This window comes from Scyliorhinus torazame, chromosome 22, assembly GCF_047496885.1.
Source record: "Scyliorhinus torazame isolate Kashiwa2021f chromosome 22, sScyTor2.1, whole genome shotgun sequence".
In the NCBI taxonomy this organism is placed as follows: domain Eukaryota; kingdom Metazoa; phylum Chordata; class Chondrichthyes; order Carcharhiniformes; family Scyliorhinidae; genus Scyliorhinus; species Scyliorhinus torazame.
This window is the reverse complement of record NC_092728.1, coordinates 24,953,824-24,977,022: the sequence shown is the minus strand read 5'-3', so window position 1 is coordinate 24,977,022 and position 23,199 is coordinate 24,953,824. Positions and strand designations below refer to the sequence as shown.

Below are 23,199 nucleotides of genomic sequence, written 5' to 3'. Positions count from 1 at the left end.
GGCGCTCCCTCAGCACTGACCCTCCGACAGTGCGACGCTCCCTCAGCACTGACCCTCCGACAGTGCGACGCTTCCTCAGCACTGACCCTCCGACAGTGCGGCACTCCCTCGCACTGACCCTCTGACAGTGCGACGCTCCCTCAGCACCGACCCTCCGACAGTGCGACGCTCCCTCAGCACTGACCCTCCGACAGTGCGGTACTCCCTCCGTACTGACCCTCCGACAGTGCGACGCTTCCTCAGCTCTGACCCTCCGACAGTGCGGCACTCCCTCAGTGCCGACACTCCCTCCAATGGCGCCGGCCGGTCCCTCTCACGTGATTTACCTTCAGCACTGACCCCTTGATGGTAATGTCTTCGCTCAGTACTGACTCCCGTCAACCTCCCAGAACACCCTCTCCCAGGCGGTGGGGCACTGCCTCAGTGTTGACCCCGCAGAGGTGCAATTCAACCTGGATCATAAGACTGGAGTCACAATTGTTTTGTTATCAACTTTTTCGAAGAAAATTTTTTTTGTTTTTTTGTTGTTGAAAAAATGAAAGAATTTCTCCTCAAATAAATGGAAACTCAAACCCTCGACCTGATTCGGGCAGGACTGAGGTTGGTTGCTGCGACTCTATGTAGATTTATACCTGATCCCTCACGTTTCTCCTCTCCTGTCTTTCCTTCCCCCCCCCCCCCCCCCCCCCCCCACCTACAGGAGATCACGGAACTTCCGGATTACAACAAGATCACCTTCAAGGAAAATCCTCCCATCCCATTGGAGCAGGTCGTCCCCGACGCCTCGCCGGAAGCAGTGGACCTCCTGAAACGCTTCCTCATCTACCCGTCAAAACAGCGGATTAGCGCCGCCGAGGTGAGGAGAGGCCGGGTTCATGTCACGGATTAGTAAACCGGTGAGCCAGGCGGATTCTGGAGCTGAGCGTAGAGACATCCACAGATCACTTGATGTCAATGCACTAAAAACACACTGCAGGGTGGGCAGCGGGCCTCTGATCGAGAGGGACAGGCTGCGATGACTGCAGAGGTTGTGTTAAACCAGTGTCGATCTTCGGTTGGACCACACCAAGTATAGTGTGTACATTCCTGGTCTCAATATCCCACTCGGAATACTGTGCACAGTCCCGACCTCCGAATCCCACTCTGAATACTGCGCACAGTTCCTGTCGTCCTCTCCCACTCGGAATACTGTGCACAGTTCCGGTCTCCCTATCCCACTTGGAATACCGTGGACAGTCCTGGTCTCTGTATCCCACTTGGAATACTGTGCACAGTTCCTGTCTCTGTATCACACTTGGAATACTGAGCACAGTTCTGGTCTCCCTATCCCACTTGGAATACTGAGCACAGTTCCTGTCTCCGTATCCCACTTGGAATACTGCGCACAGTTTCTGTCTCTATATCCCACTTGGAATACTGTGCACAGTTCCTGTCTCTTTATCCCACTCGGAATACTGTGCACAGTTCCTGTCTCCCTATCCCACTTGGAATACTGTGCACAGTTCCCGTCTCCCTATCCCACTTAGAATACTATGCAGTTCCTGTCTCTATATCCCACTTGGAACACTGCGCACAATTCCCGTCTCCCTATCCCACTTGGAATACTGAGCACAGTTGCCCCCTCCCTATCCCACTAGGAATAATGTGCACAGTTCCAGTCTCTATATCCCACTTGGAATACTGTGCACAGTTCCTGTCTCCGTATGCCACTTGGAATACTGCGCACTGTTCTGATCTCCCTATCCAACTTGGAATACCGCGCACAGTTCCCGTCTCCCAATCCACTTGGAATACTGTGCACAGTTCCGGTCTCCCTATCCCACTTGGAATACGGTGCACAGTTCCGGTCTCCCTATCCCACTTGGAAGACTGTGCACAGTTCCGGTCTCCCTAGCCTACTTGGAATACTGTGCACAGTTCCGGTTCCCTATTCCACTTGGAATACTGTGCACTGTTCCGGTCTCCGTATCCCACTTGGAATACTGCGCACAGTTCCTGTCTCCCTATCCCACTTGGAATACTGCACACCGTTCCGGTCTCTCTATCCCACTTGGAATACTGTGCACAGTTCCTGTCTCCCTATCCCACTTGGAATACTGCGCACAGTTCCAGTCTCCGTATCGAACTTGGAATACTGTGCCCAGGTCCCGTCTCCCTATCCCACTTGGAATACTGTGCACAGTTCCTGTCTCCCTATCCCACTTGGAATACTGTGCAATGTTCCCGTCTCCCTATCCCACTTAGCATACTATGCACAGTTCCTATCTCTATATCCCGCTTGGAACACTGCGCACAATTCCCGTCTCCCTATCCTGCTTGGAATACTGAGCACAGTTGCCGCCTCCCTAGCCCACTAGGAATAATGTGCACAGTTCCAGTCTCTATATCCCACTTGGAATACTGTGCACAATTCCTGTCTCCGTATGCCACTTGGTATACTGCGCACTGTTCCGATCTCCCTATCCCACTTGGAATACCGCGCACAGTTCCCGTCTCCCAACCCACTTGGAATCCTGTGCACAGTTCCGGTCTCCCTATCCCATCTGAAATACTGCACACCGTTCCGGTCTCCGTATCCCACATGGAATACTACGCACAGTACCTGTCTCCCTATCCCACCTGAAATACTACGCACAGTTCCGGTCTCCGTAGCCCACTTGGAATACTGTGCACAGTTCCTGACTCCCTATCCCATCTGAAATACTGTGCACCGTTCCGGTCTCCGTATCCCACTTGGAATACTGAGCACAGTTCCGGTCTCCCGATCCCACTTGGAATACTGCGCACATTTCCGGTCTTCCGATCCCACTTGGAAGACTGTGCACAGTCCCGACCTCCCGATCCCACTTTGAATACTGTGCACAGTTCCGTTCTCCCTATCCCACTTGGAATACTGTGGACAGTCCTGGTCTCCCTTTCCCACTTGGAATACTGCACACAGTTCCTGTCTCTATATCCCACTTGGAATACTGTGCACAGTTCCGGCCTCCCTATCCCACTTGGAATACTGAGTGAGCATAGTTCCTGTCTCCCTATCCCACTCGGAATACTGTGCACAGTTCTGGTTTCCCTATCCCTCTTGGAATACTGTGGACAGTCCTGGTCTCCTTTTCCCACTTGGAATACTGCACACAGTTCCTGTCTCTATATCCCACTTGGAACACTGCGCATAGTTCCTGTCTCCCTATCTCACTTGGAATACTGCGCACAGTTCCGGTCTCCCTATCCCACTTGGAAGACTGTGCACAGTTCCGGTCTCCCTAGCCTACTTGGAATACTGTGCACAGTTCCGGTTCCCTATTCCACTTGGAATACTGTGCACTGTTCCGGTCTCCGTATCCCACTTGGAATACTGCGCACAGTTCCTGTCTCCCTATCCCACTTGGAATACTGCACACCGTTCCGGTCTCTCTACCCCACTTAGAATACTGTGCACAGTTCCTGTCTCTATATCCCACTTGGAACACTGCGCACAGTTCCCGTCTCCCTATCCCACTTGGAATACTGTGCACAGTTCCTGTCTCCCTATCCCACTTGGAATACTGCGCACAGTTCCAGTCTCCGTATCGAACTTGGAATACTGTGCCCAGGTCCCATCTCCCTATCCCACTTGGAATACTGTGCACAGTTCCTGTCTCCCTATCCCACTTGGAATACTGTGCAATGTTCCCGTCTCCCTATCCCACTTAGCATACTATGCACAGTTCCTGTCTCTATATCCCGCTTGGAACACTGCGCACAATTCCCGTCTCCCTATCCTGCTTGGAATACTGAGCACAGTTGCCGCCTCCCTAGCCCACTAGGAATAATGTGCACAGTTCCAGTCTCTATATCCCACTTGGAATACTGTGCACAATTCCTGTCTCCGTATGCCACTTGGAATACTGCGCACTGTTCCGATCTCCCTATCCCACTTGGAATACCGCGCACAGTTCCCGTCTCCCAACCCACTTGGAATCCTGTGCACAGTTCCGGTCTCCCTATCCCATCTGAAATACTGCACACCGTTCCGGTCTCCGTATCCCACATGGAATACTACGCACAGTACCTGTCTCCCTAACCCACCTGAAATACTACGCACAGTTCCGGTCTCCGTAGCCCACTTGGAATACTGTGCACAGTTCCTGACTCCCTATCCCATCTGAAATACTGTGCACCGTTCCGGTCTCCATATCCCACTTGGAATACTGAGCACAGTTCCGGTCTCCCGATCCCACTTGGAATACTGCGCACATTTCCGGTCTCCCGATCCCACTTGGAAGACTGTGCACAGTCCCGACCTCCGAATCCCACTTTGAATACTGTGCACAGTTCCGTTCTCCCTATCCCACTTGGAATACTGTGGACAGTCCTGGTCTCCCTTTCCCACTTGGAATACTGCACACAGTTCCTGTCTCTATATCCCACTTGGAATACTGTGCACAGTTCCGGCCTCCCTATCCCACTTGGAATACTGAGTGAGCATAGTTCCTGTCTCCCTATCCCACTCGGAATACTGTGCACAGTTCTGGTTTCCCTATCCCTCTTGGAATACTGTGGACAGTCCTGGTCTCCTTTTCCCACTTGGAATACTGCCCACAGTTCCTGTCTCTATATCCCACTTGGAACACTGCGCACAGTTCCTGTCTCCCTATCCCACTTGGAATACTGTGCACAGTTCCTGTCTCCCTATCCCACTTGGAATACTGCGCACAGTTCCTGTCTCACTATCCCACTCGGAACACTGTGCTCAGTTCCTGTCTCCGTATCCCACTTGGAATACTGTGCACAGTTCCTGTCTCCCTATTCCACTTGGAATACTGAAGGAGCATAGTTCCTGTCTCCCTATCCCACTTGGAATACTGTGCACAGTTCTGGTCTCCCTATCCCACTTGGAATACCGTGGACAGTCCTGGTCTCTGTATCCCACTTGGAATACTGTGCACAGTTCCTGTCTCTCTCTGACACTTGGAATACTGAGCACAGTTCTGGTTTCCCTATCCCACTTGGAATACTGCACACAGTTCCGGTCTCTCTATCCCACTTGGAATACTGTGCACAGTTTCTGTCTCTATATCCCACTTGGAATACTGCGCACAGTTCCTGTCTCCCTATCCCACTTGGAATACTGCGCACAGTTCCCGTCTCCCTATCCCACTTTGAATACTGCGCTCAGTTTCTGTCTCCTATCCCACTTGGAATACTGAGCACAGTTCCGGTCTCCCTATCCCACTTGGAAGACTGTGCACAGTTCCCGTCTCCCTATCCCACTTGGAATACTGCGCACAGTTCCTGTCTCCCTATCCCACTTGGAATACTGTGCACTGTTCCATTCTCCGTATCCCACTTGGAATACTGAGCACAGTTCCGGTCTCCCTATCCCACTGGGATTACCGTGCACAGTTCCGGTCTCCCTATCCCACTTGGAATACTGTGCACTGTTCCATTCTCCGTATCCCACTTGGAATACTGTGCACAGTTCCTGTCTCCGTATCCCACTTGGAATACTGTGCACAGTTCCTGTCTCCCTATCCCACTTGGAATACTGAGTGAGCATAGTTCCTGTCTCCCTCTCCCACTTGGTATACTGAGTGAGCATAGTTCCTGTCTCCCTATCCCACTCTGAATACTGTGCACAGTTCCGGACTCCCTATCCCACTTGGAATACTGTGCACTGTTCTATTCTCCGTATCCCACTTGGAATACTGTGCACAGTTCCTGTCTCTGTATCACACTTGGAATACTGCGCACAGTTCCTGTCTCCCTATCACACTCGGAATACTGTGCACAGTTCCGGTCTCCCTATCCCACTCGGAATACTGTGCACAGTTCTGGTCTCCCTATCCCACTTGGAATACTGTGCACAGTTCCTGTCTCCCTATCCCACTTGGAATACTGCGCACAGTTCCTGTCTCACTATCCCACTCGGAACACTGCTCAGTTCCTGTCTCCGTATCCCACTTGGAATACTGTGCCCAGTTCCTGTCTCCCTATTCCACTTGGAATACTGCGGGAGCATAGTTCCTCTCTCCCTATCCCACTCGGAATTCTGTGCACAGTTCTGGTCTTCCTACCCACTTGGAATACCTTGGACAGTCCTGGTCTCTGTATCCCACTTGGAATACTGTGCACAGTTCCTGTCTCTCTATGACACTTGGAATACTGAGCACAGTTCCGGTCTCCCGATCCCACTTGTAATACTGCGCACAGTTTCTGTCTCCGTATCCCACTTGGAATACTGTACACAGACCCGGTCTCCGTATCCCACTTGGAATACTGAGCACAGTTCCTGTCTCCCTATCCCACTTGGAATACTGAGCACAGCTCCAGTCTCCCTATCCCACTTGGAATACTGCGCACAGTTCCTGTCTCACTATCCCACTCGGAACACTGCTCAGTTCCTGTCTCCGTATCCCACTTGGAATACTGTGCCCAGTTCCTGTCTCCCTATTCCACTTGGAATACTGCGGGAGCATAGTTCCTCTCTCCCTATCCCACTCGGAATTCTGTGCACAGTTCTGGTCTTCCTACCCACTTGGAATACCTTGGACAGTCCTGGTCTCTGTATCCCACTTGGAATACTGTGCACAGTTCCTGTCTCTCTATGACACTTGGAATACTGAGCACAGTTCCGGTCTCCCGATCCCACTTGTAATACTGCGCACAGTTTCTGTCTCCGTATCCCACTTGGAATACTGTACACAGACCCGGTCTCCGTATCCCACTTGGAATACTGAGCACAGTTCCTGTCTCCCTATCCCACTTGGAATACTGAGCACAGCTCCAGTCTCCCTGTCCCACTTGGAATACTGCACACAGTTCCCGTCTCCCTATCCCACTTTGAATACTGTGCACAGTTTCTGTCTCCTATCCCACTTGGAATACTGAGCACAGTTCCTGTCTCCCTATCCCACTTGGAATACTGCGCACAGTTCCAGTCTCCCTATCCCACTTGGAATACTGAGCACAGTTCCAGTCACTCTATCCCACTTGGAATACTGAGCACAGTTGCCGTCTCCCTATCCCACTTGGAATACTGTGCACAGTTGCTGTCTCCTTATGCCACTTGGAATACTGTGCACAGTTGCTGTCTCCTTATGCCACTTGGAATACTGCGCACTGTTCCGGCCTCCGTATCCCACTTGGAATACCGCGAAAAGTTCCCGTCTCCCAACAAACTTTGAATACTGTGCACAGTTCTGGTCTCCCTATCCCACTGGGATTACTGTGCACAGTTGCGGTCTCCCTATCCCACTGGGATTACTGTGCACAGTTCCGGTCTCCCTATCCCACTTGGAATACTGTGCACTGTTCCATTCTCCGTATCCCACTTAGAATACTGTGCACAGTTCCTGTCTCCCTATCCCACTTGGAATACTGAGTGAGCATAGTTCCTGTCTCCCTATCCCACTCTGAATACTGTGCACAGTTCCGGTCTCCCTATCCCACTTGGAATACTGTGCACTGTTCCATTCTCCATATCCCACTTGGAATACTGTGCACAGTTCCTGTCTCCCTATCCCACTTGGAATACTGAGTGAGCATAGTTCCTGTCTCCCTATCCCACTCTGAATACTGTGCACAGTTCCTGTCTCCGTATCCCACTTGGAATACTGTGCACAGTTCCTGTCTCCCTATCCCACTTGGAATACTGAGTGAGCATAGTTCCTGTCTCCCTATCCCACTTGGTATACTGAGTGAGCATAGTTCCTGTCTCCCTATCCCACTCTGAATACTGTGCACAGTTCCGGACTCCCTATCCCACTTGGAATACTGTGCACTGTTCCATTCTCCGTATCCCACTTGGAATACTGTGCACAGTTCCTGTCTCTGTATCACACTTGGAATACTGCGCACAGTTCCTGTCTCCCTATCACACTCGGAATACTGTGCACAGTTCCGGTCTCCCTATCCCACTCGGAATACTGTGCACAGTTCTGGTCTCCCTATCCCACTTGGAATACCGTGGACAGTCCTGGTCTCCTTTTCCCACTTGGAATACTGCACACAGTTCCTGTCTCTATATCCCACTTGGAACACTGCGCACAGTTCCTGTCTCCCTATCCCACTTGGAATACTGTGCACCGTTCCTGTCTCCCTATCCCACTTGGAATACTGTGCACAGTTCCTGTCTCCCTATCCCACTTGGAATACTGCGCACAGTTCCTGTCTCACTATCCCACTCAGAACACTGTGCTCAGTTCCTGTCTCCGTATCCCACTTGGAATACTGTGCACAGTTCCTGTCTCCCTATTCCACTTGGAATACTGCGGGAGCATAGTTCCTCTCTCCCTATCCCACTCGGAATACTGTGCACAGTTCTGGTCTCCCTACCCTACCAATACCGTGGACAGTCCTGGTCTCTGTATCCCACTTGGAATATTGTGCACAGTTCCTGTCTCTCTATGACACTTGGAATACTGAGCACCGTTCTGGTCTCCCTATCCCACTTGGAATACTGAGCACAGTTCCGGTCTCCCGATCCCACTTTTAATACTGCGCACAGTTTCTGTCTCCGTATCCCACTTGGAATACTGTACACAGACCCGGTCTCCGTATCCCACTTGGAATACTGAGCACAGTTCCTGTCTCCCTATCCCACTTGGAATACTGAGCACAGCTCCAGTCTCCCTGTCCCACTTGGAATACTGCACACAGTTCCCGTCTCCCTATCCCACTTTGAATACTGTGCACAGTTCCAGTCACTCTATCCCACTTGGAATACTGAGCACAGTTGCCGTCTCCCTATCCCACTTGGAATACTGTGCACAGTTCCTGTCTCCTTATGCCACTTGGAATACTGCGCACTGTTCCGGCCTCCCTATCCCACTTGGAATACCGCGCAAAGTTCCCATCTCCCAACAAACTTTGAATACTGTGCACAGTTCCGGTCTTCCTATCCCACTGGGATTACTGTGCACAGTTCCGGTCTCCCTATCCCACTGGGATTACTGTGCACAGATCCGGTCTCCCTATCCCACTTAGAATACTGTGCACTGTTCCATTCTCCGTATCCCACTTAGAATACTGTGCACGGTTCCTGTCTCCCTATCCCACTTGGAATACTGAGTGAGCATAGTTCCTGTCTCCCTATCCCACTCTGAATACTGTGCACAGTTCCTGTCTCCGTATCCCACTTGGAATACTGTGCACAGTTCCTGTCTCCCTATCCCACTTGGAATACTGAGTGAGCATAGTTCCTGTCTCCCTATCCCACTTGGAATACTGAGTGAGCATAGTGCCTGGCTCCCTATCCCACTCTGAATACTGAGCACAGTTCCGGACTCCCTATCCCACTTGGAATACTGTGCACTGTTCCATTCTCCGTATCCCACTTGGAATACTGTGCACAGTTCCTGTCTCTGTATCACACTGGGAATACTGCGCATAGTTCCTGTCTCCCTATCACACTTGGAATACTGAGCACAGTTACGGTCTCCCTATCCCACTTGGAATACTGCGCACAGTTTCTGTCTCCGTATCCAACTTGGAATACTGTGCACTGTTCCGGTCTCTATATCCCACTTAGAATACTGTGCACACTTCCTGTCTCTATATCCCACTTGGAATACTGAGCACAGTTCCAGTCACTCTATCACACTTGGAATACTGAGCACAGTTCCTGTCTCTATATCCCACTTGGAATACTGAGCACAGTTCCTGTCTCTATATCCCACTTGGAATACTGAGCACAGTTCCAGTCACTCTATCACACTTGGAATACTGTGCACAGTTCCGGTCTCCCGATCCCACTTGGAATACTGCGCACAGTTCCTGTCTCCCTATCCCACTTGGAATACTGTGCACAGTTCCTGTCTCTATATCCCACTTGGAATACTGTGCACAGTTCCAGTCTCCGTATCCCACTTAGAATACTGAGCACAGTTCCAGTCACTCTATCATTCTTGGAATACTGTGCACTGTTCCATTCTCCGTATCCCACTTGGAATACTGAGCACAATTCCGGTCTCCCTATCCCACCGGGATTACTGTGCACAGTTCCGGTCTCCCTATCCCACTTGGAATACTGCACACAGTTCCGGTCTCTCTATCCCACTTGGAATACTGTGCACAGTTTCTGTCTCTATATCCCACTTGGAATACTGCGCACAGTTCCCGTCTCCCTATCCCACTTTGAATACTGTGCAGAGTTCCGGTCTCCTTATCCCACTCGGAATACTGTGTGCAGTTCGGGTCTCAGCATGATAAAGAATAGAAGTGACCGGGGATGGTGAATGGATTGTACGAAATCTGGGAGACTGCAACTATGGGGAAAGATTAAATGGCCTGGGGCTCCTTTATCTAGAAACGGGAAGGTGAGGCGGTGGCTGCCCGGAGACTGTTCCCCTCTCTGACAGGAGTGTCTGGACTGCCTTGGCGGAGTGGAGGGGGTGGAAGGTCAAAGTGTCAGGTTAAGGCAGTGGCCATTTTGTGCTTATCTGAGGAGAAATGTCTTGATTGCGCGTGTCGTGAATCTTTGCGACCCCCGACGAGTTGTGGCTGCCCTGTCCTTGAATATGCTCGACACAGAGGCCGATAGATTTTTCTGAATGGAGGGATTTGGTCAACTTGCAGCACACAAAAAGACCTTCGGCCAACCACGTCTGTACCGGTGACAAACAACCACCTCACTATTCTAAGCCCGTTTCCAGCACTCGGCCAACAGCCGTGTCTGCCCTGGGGATCGCACGTTCACATCTAAATACTTCTTAAATGTCCTGAGGGGTTCCCCCCTCTACCATCCACTTCAGGCAGCGATTTCCATACTCCCACCACCCTCTTCGTGAATAGGTGTTACCTCACATTCGCTCTAAACCTCCTGCCCCTTCCCTCAAATCTATGCCCCTCCCCTGATTGTTGATCCATCCACCAAGCGAAAGGTTTCTTCCCGGCCTACTATATCCCTCTCCGTCTCCTCTGCTCCAAGGAAAACAACCCCAGTCTATCCATCCTCTCTTCGTAACTAAAACTCTCCAACATCCTGGTAAATCTCCTCTGCACTTCACCAGTGTTATCACATCCCCCTTTGGCGGGGTGGAGCGAGAAAGTGGACTGAAATATAAATGATCGGCCCTGATTGCACTGAATGGTGTAGCAGGCTTGAGGGGCCAATGCCCTTGACGGAAGCCTTTTTAAAAGATGGTGAGGGGGGGGGGGTCAGTGGTGTAGACGTCGAGGAGATGTTTCCACATGTCCCTGCGTTCGGTTGATGGGCAAGGCCAGGTTGACAGTCGCTTGCCTGGGCGCAACGGTGCACCCACGCCCCAGGCAGGCGAGGGAGCCAGCCAGCCCAGTACGACGGTAGCCTGATCGGTGTGTCTCCCTCCGCAGGCCCTTCTGCACCCATACTTCTTCAAGGAGCCGCTCCCGGCCCACCACTCGGAGTTGCCGATACCCCAGCGGGGGGCCAGGAAGACCCAGCCGAGGCTGCAGCACCAGCATGAGTTCCACATTGACCGGCCCCTCGAGGAGTCGGTGACCGACCCGGACCTCGTCTCCCAGCATGCCAGGGTCTGGTGACAGAGCAGGCGAAGGTCGGAGCTCCTCGACCTCCCAGGAGGATTGGACAGTGAGGAATTAACTGGACGGGACTGTGGAGTGAATGATGCGTAACACGTCCGCGTGGGGAGAGAGCGAGAGACGGGGCGCTGTTCCTCTTTGGCAAAACAATCTTCAATAATGTTCATAGAGGCTGGCCTGTCAGCACTCCAGCTTGTAATCAGATCACATTTATTAATCTAATAAAATGTCCAAGCAACGATTATCATTTTGGATCTGAGACACGGGAGATATTCGGACATTTGGCTGAGAGCTTGCTCACAGAGTTTGGTTTTCAGAGAGTCTCATATAGGAGAAGAGAGACTGAAAGATGGGGACAGGGCTGGGGCGGGGGGGTGCGGGGACAGGGAGAGGGACGAGGCAAGGGGGCAGGGTGAGGGGGAGGAGAGGGATGGGGACAGGGTGAGGGGGAGGGGAGGGACGGGAGAGGAGGGGACAGGGTGAGAGAGAGGAGAGGGACGTGGCGTGGGAGAGGGGAGGGGCGAGGGGAGGGACGGGGCAAGTGAGCGGAAAGGGACGGGGACAGGGTGAGGGGGAGGGAAGCGGCGAGGGAGAGGAGCGGGACGGAGGAGAGGTACAGAGTGGCGGGGAGGTTGATGGACAGGGCGAGCGGGCCGGAAGCGGGGTTTAGGTTAGGGATTCATTTCCAGGGCTTGGGGCCCCTCTGGAAGCTGAAGGCATGGTGTCTGTGGTGGTGCGATGGGAATTGAGGGGTGCTCAAGAGGCTGGAATTGGAGGAGTGCAGAGATCTTGGGAGTGTTGTAGGAGGTAACAGAGATAGGGAGGGTTGTAGGGGCTGGAGGAGGTTACAGAGATAGGGAGGATTGTGGGGGCGGGAGGAGGTTACAGAGATGGGGAGGGTTGTGGGGGCGGGAGGAGGTTACAGAGATGGGGAGGGTTGTGGGGGCGGGAGGAGGTTACAGAGATGGGGAGGGTTGTGGGGACGGGAGGAGGTTACAGAGATGGGGAGGGTTGTGGGGGCGGGAGGAGGTTACAGTGATAGGGAGGGGTGGGAGGAGATGGGGAGAGTTGTAGGGGCTGGAGGAGGTTACAGAGATAGGGAGGGATGTGGGGCTGGAGGAGGTTACAGAGATAGGGAGGGGTGTAGGGGCTGGAGGAGGTTACAGAGATGGGAGGTTTGTCGGGGCTGGAGGAAGTTACAGAGATAGGGAGGGGTGACAGGAGCTTACAGAGATGGGGAGGGTTCTGGGGGCTAGGGGAGGTTGCAGAGATGGGGAGGGTTGTGGGGGCTAGGGGAGGTTGCAGAGATGGGGAGCGTTGTAGGGGCTGGAGGAGGTTACAGAGATGGGGAGAGTTGTAGGGGCTGGAGGAGGTTACAGAGATAGGGAGTGTTGTTGGGTCTGGAGAAGGTTACAGAGATAGGGAGGGTTGTGGGGGCGGAAGGAGGTTACAGAGATGGGGAGGGTCGTGGGGGCTGGAGGAGGTTACAGAGATAGGGAGGGGTGTAGTGGCTAGGGAAGGTTACAGAGATGGGGAGAGTTGTAGGGGCTGGAGGAGGTTACAGAGATAGGGAGGGTTGTGGGGCTGGAGGAGGTTACAGAGATAGGGAGAGTTGTAGGGGATGGAGGAGGTTACAGCGATAGGGAGGGTTGTGGGGCTGAAGGAGGTTACAGAGATAGGGGGGTTTTGGGGGTCTGGAGGAGGTTACAGAGATAGGGTTTTTTTTGGGGTCTGGAGGAGGTTACCGAGATAGGGGGGTTTTAGGGGTCTGGAGGAAGTTACAGAGATTGGGAGGGTTGTTGGGGCTGGAGGAGGTTACAGAGGTAGGGTGGGTTGTGGGAGCTGGAGGAGGTTACAGAGATGGGGAGGGGTGTAGGCGTGGGAGGAGGTTACAGTGATAGGGAGGGGTGGGAGGAGGTTTCAAAGATAGGGAGGGTTGTCGGGGCTGGATGAGGTTACAGCGATAGGGAGGGGTGTAGGGGTGGGAGGCGGTTACAGAGATAGGGAGGGTTGTAGGGGCTGGAGGAGGTTACCGAGATGGGGAGGGTTGTAGGGGCTGGAGGAGGTTACCGAGATAGGGAGGGTTGTAGGGGCTGGAGGAGGTTACCGAGATGGGGAGGGTTGTAGGGGCTGGAGGAAGTTACAGAGATGGGGAGGGTTGTAGGGGCTGGAGGAGGTTACAGAGATGGGGAGGGGTGTAGTGGCTAGGGGAGGTTACAGAGATAGGGAGGGGTGTAGGGGCGGGAGGAGGTTACAGAGATAGTGAGGGGTGTAGGGGCTGGAGGAGGTTACAGAGATAGGGAGGGTTGTGGGGGCTGGAGGAGGTTACAGAGATAGGGAGGGTTGTTGGGTCTGGAGAAGGTTACAGAGATAGGGAGGGTTGTGGGGGCGGAAGGAGGTTACAGAGATGGGGAGGGTCGTGGGGGCTGGAGGAGGTTACAGAGATAGGGAGGGGTGTAGTGGCTAGGGGAGGTTACAGAGATGGGGAGAGTTGTAGGGGCTGGAGGAGGTTACAGAGATAGGGAGGGTTGTGGGGCTGGAGGAGGTTACAGAGATAGGGAGAGTTGTAGGGGATGGAGGAGGTTACAGCGATAGGGAGGGTTGTGGGGCTGAAGGAGGTTACAGAGATAGGGGGGTTTTGGGGGTCTGGAGGAGGTTACAGAGATAGGGGTTTTTGGGGGTCTGGAGGAGGTTACCGAGATAGGGGGGTTTTAGGGGTCTGGAGGAAGTTACAGAGATTGGGAGGGTTGTTGGGGCTGGAGGAGGTTACAGAGGTAGGGTGGGTTGTGGGAGCTGGAGGAGGTTACAGAGATGGGGAGGGGTGTAGGCGTGGGAGGAGGTTACAGTGATAGGGAGGGGTGGGAGGAGGTTTCGAAGATAGGGAGGGTTGTCGGGGCTGGATGAGGTTACAGCGATAGGGAGGGGTGTAGGGGTGGGAGGAGGTTACAGAGATAGGGAGGGTTGTAGGGGCTGGAGGAGGTTACCGAGATGGGGAGGGTTGTAGGGGCTGGAGGAGGTTACAGAGATAGGGAGGGTTGTAGGGGCTGGAGGAGGTTACCGAGATGGGGAGGGTTGTAGGGGCTGGAGGAAGTTACAGAGATGGGGAGGGTTGTAGGGGCTGGAGGAGGTTACAGAGATGGGGAGGGGTGTAGTGGCTAGGGGAGGTTACAGAGATAGGGAGGGGTGTAGGGGCGGGAGGAGGTTACAGAGATAGTGAGGGGTGTAGGGGCTGGAGGAGGTTACAGAGATAGGGAGGGTTGTGGGGGCTGGAGGAGGTTACAGAGATAGGGAGGGTTGTAGGGGCTGGAGGAGGTTACAGAGATAGGGAGGATTGTAGGGACTGGAGGAGGTTACAGAGATGGGGAGGGTTGTAGGGGCTGGAGGAAGTTACAGAGATGGGGAGGGTTGTAGGGGCTGGAGGAGGTTACAGAGATAGGGAGGGTTGTAGGGACTGGAGGAGGTTACAGAGATGGGGAGGGTTGTAGGGGCTGGAGGAAGTTACAGAGATGGGGAGGGTTGTCGGGGCTGGAGGAGGTTATAGAGATAGGGAGGGCTGTGGGGGCTGGAGGAGGTTACAGAGATCGGGAGGGTTGTAGGGGCTGGAGGAGGTTACAGAGATAGGGAGGGTTGTAGGGGCTGGAGGAGGTTACAGAGATGGGGAGGGTTGTCGGGGCTGGAGGAGGTTACAGAGATGGGGAGGGTTGTGGGGGCTGGAGGAGGTTACAGAGATAGGGAGGGTTGTAGGGGCTGGAGGAGGTTACAGAGATGGGGAGGGTTGTAGGGGATGGAGGAGGTTACAGAGATGGGGAGGGTTGTTGGGGCTGGAGGAGGTTACAGAGCTAGGGAGGGGTGAGGAGGTCGGGAGTAAATTGAAAATTAGGCTGGGAGTTTCAAAATGAAGACGGTGCCAGTCAGTGAGCCGAACGGTGATGAAGGTTTAGTCTGCTTCCCTGTGGCCTGGAATATAGATGGAGAGGGGGCTGCTAAAACCCACGCCCGCCACACAGCGTGGATGTTAGTGTGTTCATCAGCGGTGTTCATAGCTACTGAGTGATTGAGATAACTCTCCCGGCAGCCCGTCCCGAAGGCTGCGGTTTCAGTACTCACTGCGCACCCTCACTCTTTTCCAAAGCCTGTGCTCGTTTCCATTGCTTGGGGCAGGGGGGGGGGGGGTGTTGGGAAAAGGCGGCGGGGGGGTGGGGAAAGAACAGTTGCTGCTGGTCAGTGCCCAGTTCACCCTGTAGGGTAATCGCCGAGCAGAAACTTAGAGCCAAGTTCCGCACACGTGATTGCGGCCTCAGCCGGGCCTGGGATTCATGTCGCATTACATTCATGGAGGGAAAATCTTATGAGGAAAGGCTGACGGACTTGAGGTTGTTTTCGTTGGAGAGAAGAAGGTTAAGAGGAGACTTAATAGAGGCATACAAAATGATTAGGGGGTTGGATAGGGTGGACAGTGAGAGCCTTCTCCCGTGGATGGATATGGCTGGCACGAGGGGACATAACTTTAAACTGAGGGGTAATAGATATAGGACAGAGGTCAGAGGTAGGTTCTTTACGCAAAGAGTAGTGAGGCCGTGGAATGCCCTACCTGCTACAGTAGTGAACTCGCCAACATTGAGGGCATTTAAAAGTTTATTGGATAAACATATGGATGATAATGGTATAGTGTAGGTTAGATGGCTTTTGTTTCGGTGCAACATCGTGGGCCGAAGGGCCTGTACTGCGCTGTATTGTTCTATGTTCTATTACATTCACCCCCCACCCTGGCCTGCGAAATCCTACCAACTGTCCTGGCTTGACACAATTCACACCTCTTTAACCTGGGGTTACCCCATCTCTGCATCTGTAAAGATTTAATCACCTGCTAATGCTCGCATTCCAAACATTGTCTGGCATATTTGAATTTGTCTATATATATATGTTTCTGGAACATGCCTCTTCATTCACCTGAGGAAGGAGCAGCGCTCCGAAAGCTAGTGATATTGAAACGAACCTGTTGGACTTGGTGCTGTAAGACTTCTTACTGTGCTCACCCCAGTCCAATGCCGGCATCTCCACAACCTGTAGGTGGCAGCAGAGGTTCACCTGGAGCCTCCTCTGTCCTGACCAGGGCCTCTGCATTTATCGCTCTCTCTTCCAGTGACAGCATCGTATCTTTCTTATTATGGATTTAGAGTACCCAATTCTTTTTTCCCAATTAACGGGTAATTTAGTGTGGCCAATCCACCTCCCTGCACATCTTTGGGTTGTGGGGGTGAGACCCACGCAGACACGGGGAGAATGTGCAAACGCCACACGGACTGTGACCCGGGGCCGGGATCGAACCCAGGTCGTCGGCGCCCTGAGGCAGCAGTGCCCACCACTGCACCACCTTGCCGCCCCGACAGCAACTTGCCTTGACCAAGAAGTCTCAAACGTCCCCCGAGCGCTTCCCAGCAGCATCGTGAGGCAAGGTGGGACGGCGCGCTATCAGGGACTCCAGCAGTCCGACGCCTAAATGCTTCGTCTGCACTTGAGGCCCCCCACCCCGCAACCATACCCCTTCCCGCCCAGGCAGCTGAAAGCACGGCCGCCAATGGTGGAATGAGGGGGATCGGGAGGCCGGAGTTGGAAGACCGCAGGGATCTTGCAGGGTTAGGAACGCAGTCAGGTTGCAATGCCGGCAGAGGTCATTCGGGTCATCGTGCCTGAGCTGACTTCAGAAAGAGAGAAAAAAATAAACAGGCCGCTCATTGTGACCCCACTCGCCAGGGCCTGGTCAGTAGCCTCGCAGGTCCCAGCATTTCAGACGCAGATCCGGGTACCTTTCAAACGAGTTGAGCGCTTCAGGTTCACCCACCAACGTAGGCCGTGAATTCCAGGTGCCCACCACACTCTGGGTGGAAAGGGTTTTCCTCAATACCCTTCCACCAATCACCCTCCATCTGTTACCCCCCTCTGGAAATCGACCGCCTCAGCCGTGGTAGCGGGTCTTTCCTGTTCACCGCGTCCAGCTTCTTTTGTCCACGTCAATTGGTGAATATTTAGTAAATACTTTTGTGTGAATCAGTTCAGAAACTGAACTGGACCCAGCCGTATAAATACTGTGTCTACGTGTGCTGGAGGAGGTTACAGAGATAGGGGGTTTATAGGGGTCTGGAGGAGGTTACAGAGATAGGGGGGTTTTAGGGGTCTGGAGGAGGTTACAGAGGTTGGGAGGGTTGTTGGGGCTGGAGGAGGTTACAGAGATAGGGAGGGTTGTGGCGGCTGGAGGAGGTTACAGAGATGGGGAGGGGTGTAGGGGCTGGAGGAGGTTACCGAGATGGGGAGGGCTGGAGGAGGTTACAGAGATGTGGAGGGTTGTAGGGGCTGAAGGAGGTTACAGAGATAGGGAGTGGTGTAGGGGTGGGAGGAAGTTACAGAGATAGGGAGGGGTGTAGGCGTGGGAGGAGGTTACAGAGATAGGGAGGGGTGGGAGGAGGTTACAGAGATAGTGAGGGTTGTCGGGGCTGGATGAGGTTACAGCGATAGGGAGGGTTGTAGGGGTGGGAGGAGGTTACAGAGATATGGAGGGGTGTAGGGGCTGGAGGAGGTTACAGAGATAGGGAGGGTTGTGGGGGCTGGAGGAGGTTACAGAGATGGGGAGAGTTGTAGAGGCTGGAGGAGGTTACAGAGATGGGGAGGGGTGTAGGGGCTGGAGGAGGTTACCGAGATGGGGAGGGCTGGAGGAGGTTACAGAGATGTGGAGGGGTGTAGGGGCTGGAGGAGGTTACAGAGATAGGGAGGGTTGTGGGGGCTGGAGGAGGTTACAGAGATGGGGAGAGTTGTAGAGGCTGGAGGAGGTTACAGAGATGGGGAGGGGTGTAGGGGCTGGAGGAGGTTACCGAGATGGGGAGGGCTGGAGGAGGTTACAGAGATGTGGAGGGTTGTAGGGGCTGAAGGAGGTTACAGAGATAGGGAGTGGTGTAGGGGTGGGAGGAGGTTACAGAGATAGGGAGGGGTGTAGGCGTGGGAGGAGGTTACAGAGATAGGGAGGGGTGGGAGGAGGTTACAGAGATAGTGAGGGTTGTCGGGGCTGGATGAGGTTACAGCGATAGGGAGGGTTGTAGGGGTGGGAGGAGGTTACAGAGATATGGAGGGGTGTAGGGGCTGGAGGAGGTTACAGAGATAGGGAGGGTTGTGGGGGCTGGAGGAGGTTACAGAGATGGGGAGAGTTGTAGAGGCTGGAGGAAGTTACAGAGATAGGGAGGGTTGTGGGGGCTGGAGAAGGTTACAGAGATAGGGAGGGTTGTGGCGGCTGGAGGAGGTTACAGAGATGGGGAGGGGTGTAGGGGCTGGAGAAGGTTACCGAGATGGGGAGGGTTGTAGGGGCTGGAGGAGGTTACAGAGATGTGGAGGGTTGTAGGGGTGGGAGGAGGTTACAGAGATAGTGAGGGTTGTCGGGGCTGGATGAGGTTACAGCGATAGGGAGGGGTGTAGGGGTGGGAGGAGGTTACAGAGATATGAAGGGGTGTAGGGACTGGAGGAGGTTACAGAGATAGGGGTGTAGGGACTGGAGGAGGTTACAGAGATAGGGAGGGTTGTAGGGGCTGGAGGAGGTTACAGAGATAGGGAGGGTTGTAGGGGCTGGAGGAGGTTACAGAGATAGGGAGGGTTGTCGGGGCTGGAGGAGGTTACAGAGATAGGGAGGGTTGTAGGGGCTGGAGGAGGTTACAGAGATGGGGAGAGTTGTGGAGGCTGGAGGAAGTTACAGAGATAGGGAGGGTTGTGGGTGCTGGAGGAGGTTACAGAGATAGGGATGTTTGTGGGGGCTGGAGGAGGTTACATAGATGGGGAGGGTTGTCGGCTCTGTAGGAGGTTGCAGAGGTAGGGAGGTTGGTAGGGACTGGAGGAGGTTACAGAGATAGGGAGGTTTGTGGGGGCTGGAGGAGGTTGCAGAGATAGGGAGGTTTGTGGGGGCTGGAGGAGGTTACAAGATAGGGAGGCTTGTGGGGGCTGGAGGAGGTTGCAGAGGTAGGGAGGTTGGTAGGGACTGGAGGAGGTTACAGAGATAGGGAGGTTTGTGGGGGCTGGAGGAGGTTACAGAGATAGCGAGGGTTGTAGGGGCTGGAGGAGGTTGCAGAGGTAGGGAGGTTGGTAGGGACTGGAGGAGGTTACAGAGATAGGGAGTTTTGTGGGGGCTGGAGGAGGTTACAGAGATAGGGAGGGTTGTAGGGGCTGGAGAAGGTTGCAGAGGTAGGGAGGTTGGTAGGGACTGGAGGAGGTTACAGAGATAGGGAGTTTTGTGGGGGCTGGAGGAGGTTACAGAGATAGGGAGGGTTGTAGGGGCTGGAGAAGGTTGCAGAGGTAGGAAGGTTGGTAGGGACTGGAGGAGGTTACAGAGATAGGGAGTGTTGTGGGGACTGGAGGAGGTTACAGAGATAGGGAGGGTTGTAGGGGCTGGAGGAGGTTACAGAGATAGGGAGGGTTGTAGGGGCTGGAGGAGGTTACAGAGATAGGGAGGGTTGTAGGGGCTGGAGGAGGTTACAGAGATAGGGAGGGTTGTCGGCTCTGGAGGAGGTTACAGAGATAGGGAGGGTTGTAGGGGCTGGAGGAGGTTACAGAGACAGGGAGGGTTGTGGGGGCTGGAGGAGGTTACAGAGATAGGGAGGGTTGTAGGGGCTGGAGGAGGTTACAGAGATGGGGAGGGTTGTAGCGGGTGGAAGAGGTTACAGAGATAGGGAGGGTTGTAGGGGCTGGAGGAGGTTACAGAGATAGGGAGCGTTGTCGGCTCTGGAGGAGGTTGCAGAGATAGGGAGGTTGGTAGGGACTGGAGGAGGTTACAGAGATAGGGAGGGCAAGGGCCAGACATGGTGATGAAGACGAGGAGAGAATGTTTGGTTGAAGACGGTCCTCCTGCTTCCTGCGCCCTCACTGTCGTGGCGTGGCAGGAAATGCACAATGACTTGCCGGTATGATTCACACAGCGACTCAGATGAGATAAAAGAACGCTGAAGTAAACACTCGACAAATATCTCCAGCAAGGCAGATGTACACAGTCAGCAATCTCGTCATCATTCACTCATGGTGCAACAGTGACAGCCTGGACTCCTGGAGGTGGTGAGAAAGCTGTGGATAGAAACCTCCTGATTGTTTCACAGCATGATAACCTGGAACAGTAGGCCATTCTGCCCCTCCGGCCCTGCTCTCCTATTTGATAAGATCGGGTCTCATCCAATCGGGGCCTCAACTCCACTTTCCTGCCTGTCTGTCCCCTCCCCCCATGACCCTTGACTCTCTCATTGATCAGAAATGTGTCTATCTCGGCCTTGAATATATTCAATCAGCCGCAAGACCCACTGCTGTCTGGGGGCGTGGTCAGGGGGGGGGGTGAGGTGGGGGGGGGCACAGACAGACCCCCCTCTGAGAGAAGAAATTCCACCTCATCTCCGCCTTCAATGGGAGACCCCCTTATTCTCACACTGTCCACCCCCACCCCCCTCCTCCTAGTTCGAAAGGTACCAGAGGTACTAAATGTGTACTTTGCATCAGTGTTCACCAAAGAAAGGGACTCTGTGGAAGATGATTCTTGGCTAGGGTGTGTGGACAGTTTGGATCATGTTAACATCGAAAAGGAGGAGGTATTGGGTCTTTTAAAAGATATTCAGGTAGATAAGTCTCCTGGGCTGGATGGGATTTACCTCAGAATACTGAGAGAGGAAATTGCTGGGGCCTTGACTGACACCTTTGTCTCCTCATTGGCTACAGGCGAGTTCCCAGAGGACTGGAGAATAGCTAATCCGGTACTGCAGTTTACGAAGGGTAACCGCGGTAATCCTGGAAACTATAGGCCGGTGAGCCTCGCGTCGGTAGTGGATAAACAATTGGAGAGAATTCTCAGGAACGGGATTTATACTCATTTGGAAACAAATGAACTCATAAGCGACAGCATGGTTTTGTGAAGGGGAGGTGGTGCCTCACTAACTTGATCAAGATTTTTGAGGCGGTGACAAAGATGATTGATATGGGGAGGGCGGTGGATGTTGTTTACATGGACTTCAGTAAAGCCTTTGACAAGGTGCCTCATGGGAGACTGGTACAAAAGGTGAAGTCACACGGGATCAGTGGTGAGGTGGTAAGATGGATACAGAACTGGCTCGGTCACAGAAGGCAAGGGGTAGCAGTAGAAGGGTGTTTTTTCTGAATGGAAGGCTGTGACTAGTGGTGTTCCACCAGGATCGGTGCTGGGGCCTCTGTTGTTTATAGTGTATGTAAACGACTTGGAGGAAAATATAGCCGGTCTGATTAGTAAGTTTGCGGTTGTCACCAAGGTTGGTGGAGTGACAGATAGTGTTGAGGATTGTCAGAGGATACAGCAGGACATTGATAGGTTGGAGACTTGGGCAGAGAAATGGCAAATGGAGTTTAATCCGGACAAATGTGAGGTAATGCATTTTGGTAGGTCGAACATAGACGAGAAATATACTGTAAATGGCAAAACTCTTAGGAATATTGAAAGTCAGAGAGATATGGGCGTACAGGTCCACAGATTTTTGAAAGTGGCAACACAAGTGGACAAGGTAGTCACAAAAGCATACAGAATGCTTGTCTTCATTGGACGGGGCATCGAGTATAAAGACTGGCAAGTCATGCTAGTTGTCTAGAACCTTGGTAAGGCCGCACTTGGAATATTGCGCACAATTCTGGTCGGCACACTACCAGAAGGATGTGGAGGCTTTGGAGAGGGTGCAGAGGAGGTTTACCAGGATGTTGCCTGGTCTGGAGGGTGTTAGTTATGTGGAGAGGCTGAATAGACGCAGACTGTTTTCATTAGAAAGACGGAGGTTGAGGGGTGATAGAGGTCTACAAGATTATGAGGGGCATGGATAGAGTGGATGGGCAGGTAGTCTTTCCCAAGGTGGAGGGGTCAGTCAACGGGGGGCATAGGTTTAAGGTCCGTGGGACAAAGTTTAGAGGAGATGTGTGAGGCAGGTTATTTACGCAGAGGGTGGTGAGTGCCCGGAACGTGTTGCCAGGCGAGGTTGTGGAAGCAGATACATTAACGGCGTTCAAAAGGCATCTTGACGAACACATGGGCAGGATGGGTATGGAGGGTTATGGCGCAAGGAAGTGCTGAGGGGTTTGGCAAAGGTTGGTATCATGACCAGTACAAGCTTGGAGGGCCGAAGGGCCTGTTCCTGTGCTGTATTGTTCTTTGTTGTAGATTTCCCCGTGAGAGGGGAAAGATCCTCTCAGCATCCACCCTCTGAATCGGATATATTTCAAGAGGATTACCTTTACGTTCTTCTAAACTCCCATGGTCACGGCGGCATGAGTGTGAATATCTTCAGTATTCAATGTGACAAGTGTTTCCAACTCCACCACCCTTTCAGACAGTCAGTTCCAGACTTCCTCCGAGGTCGAATATAGCAACAGGAGCCTGTCCCACCATTTAATGAGATCATGGCTGATCTGTGATCTAACTCCATATACCTGCCTTTGGCCCCGTAACCCTTAATATCTTTGCTTCACAAAAATCTATGTCCGATTTAAAATTAACAATTTATCTAGCTTCAACTGCAGTTTGTGGGAGAGATTTCCAAACCTCTACCACTCTCTAAGTGACAAACTTCTTCCTAACATCTCTCCTGAACAGTCGAGCCCTAATTTTAGACTATGCCCCCCCTAGTTTTAGAATCTCCAACCACTAGGAATAGTTTATCTTTATCTACCCTGTCT

At 53.1% G+C, this 23,199-nt stretch overlaps 1 protein-coding gene across 1 annotated transcript in view; it reads left to right on the top strand.

The window, feature by feature from the left end:
* Positions 1-11,741, top strand: part of cdk20 (cyclin dependent kinase 20) — a 34,091-nt gene extending 22,350 nt beyond the window's left edge. Inside the window, exons 7-8 of the mRNA XM_072487983.1 lie at positions 701-856; positions 11,311-11,741. Coding sequence (XP_072344084.1) covers positions 701-856; positions 11,311-11,499 — 345 coding nt within the window. The 3' untranslated portion in view covers positions 11,500-11,741. The remainder of the gene's footprint in view (positions 1-700; positions 857-11,310) is intronic.
* Positions 11,742-23,199: the final 11,458 nt, after the last annotated feature.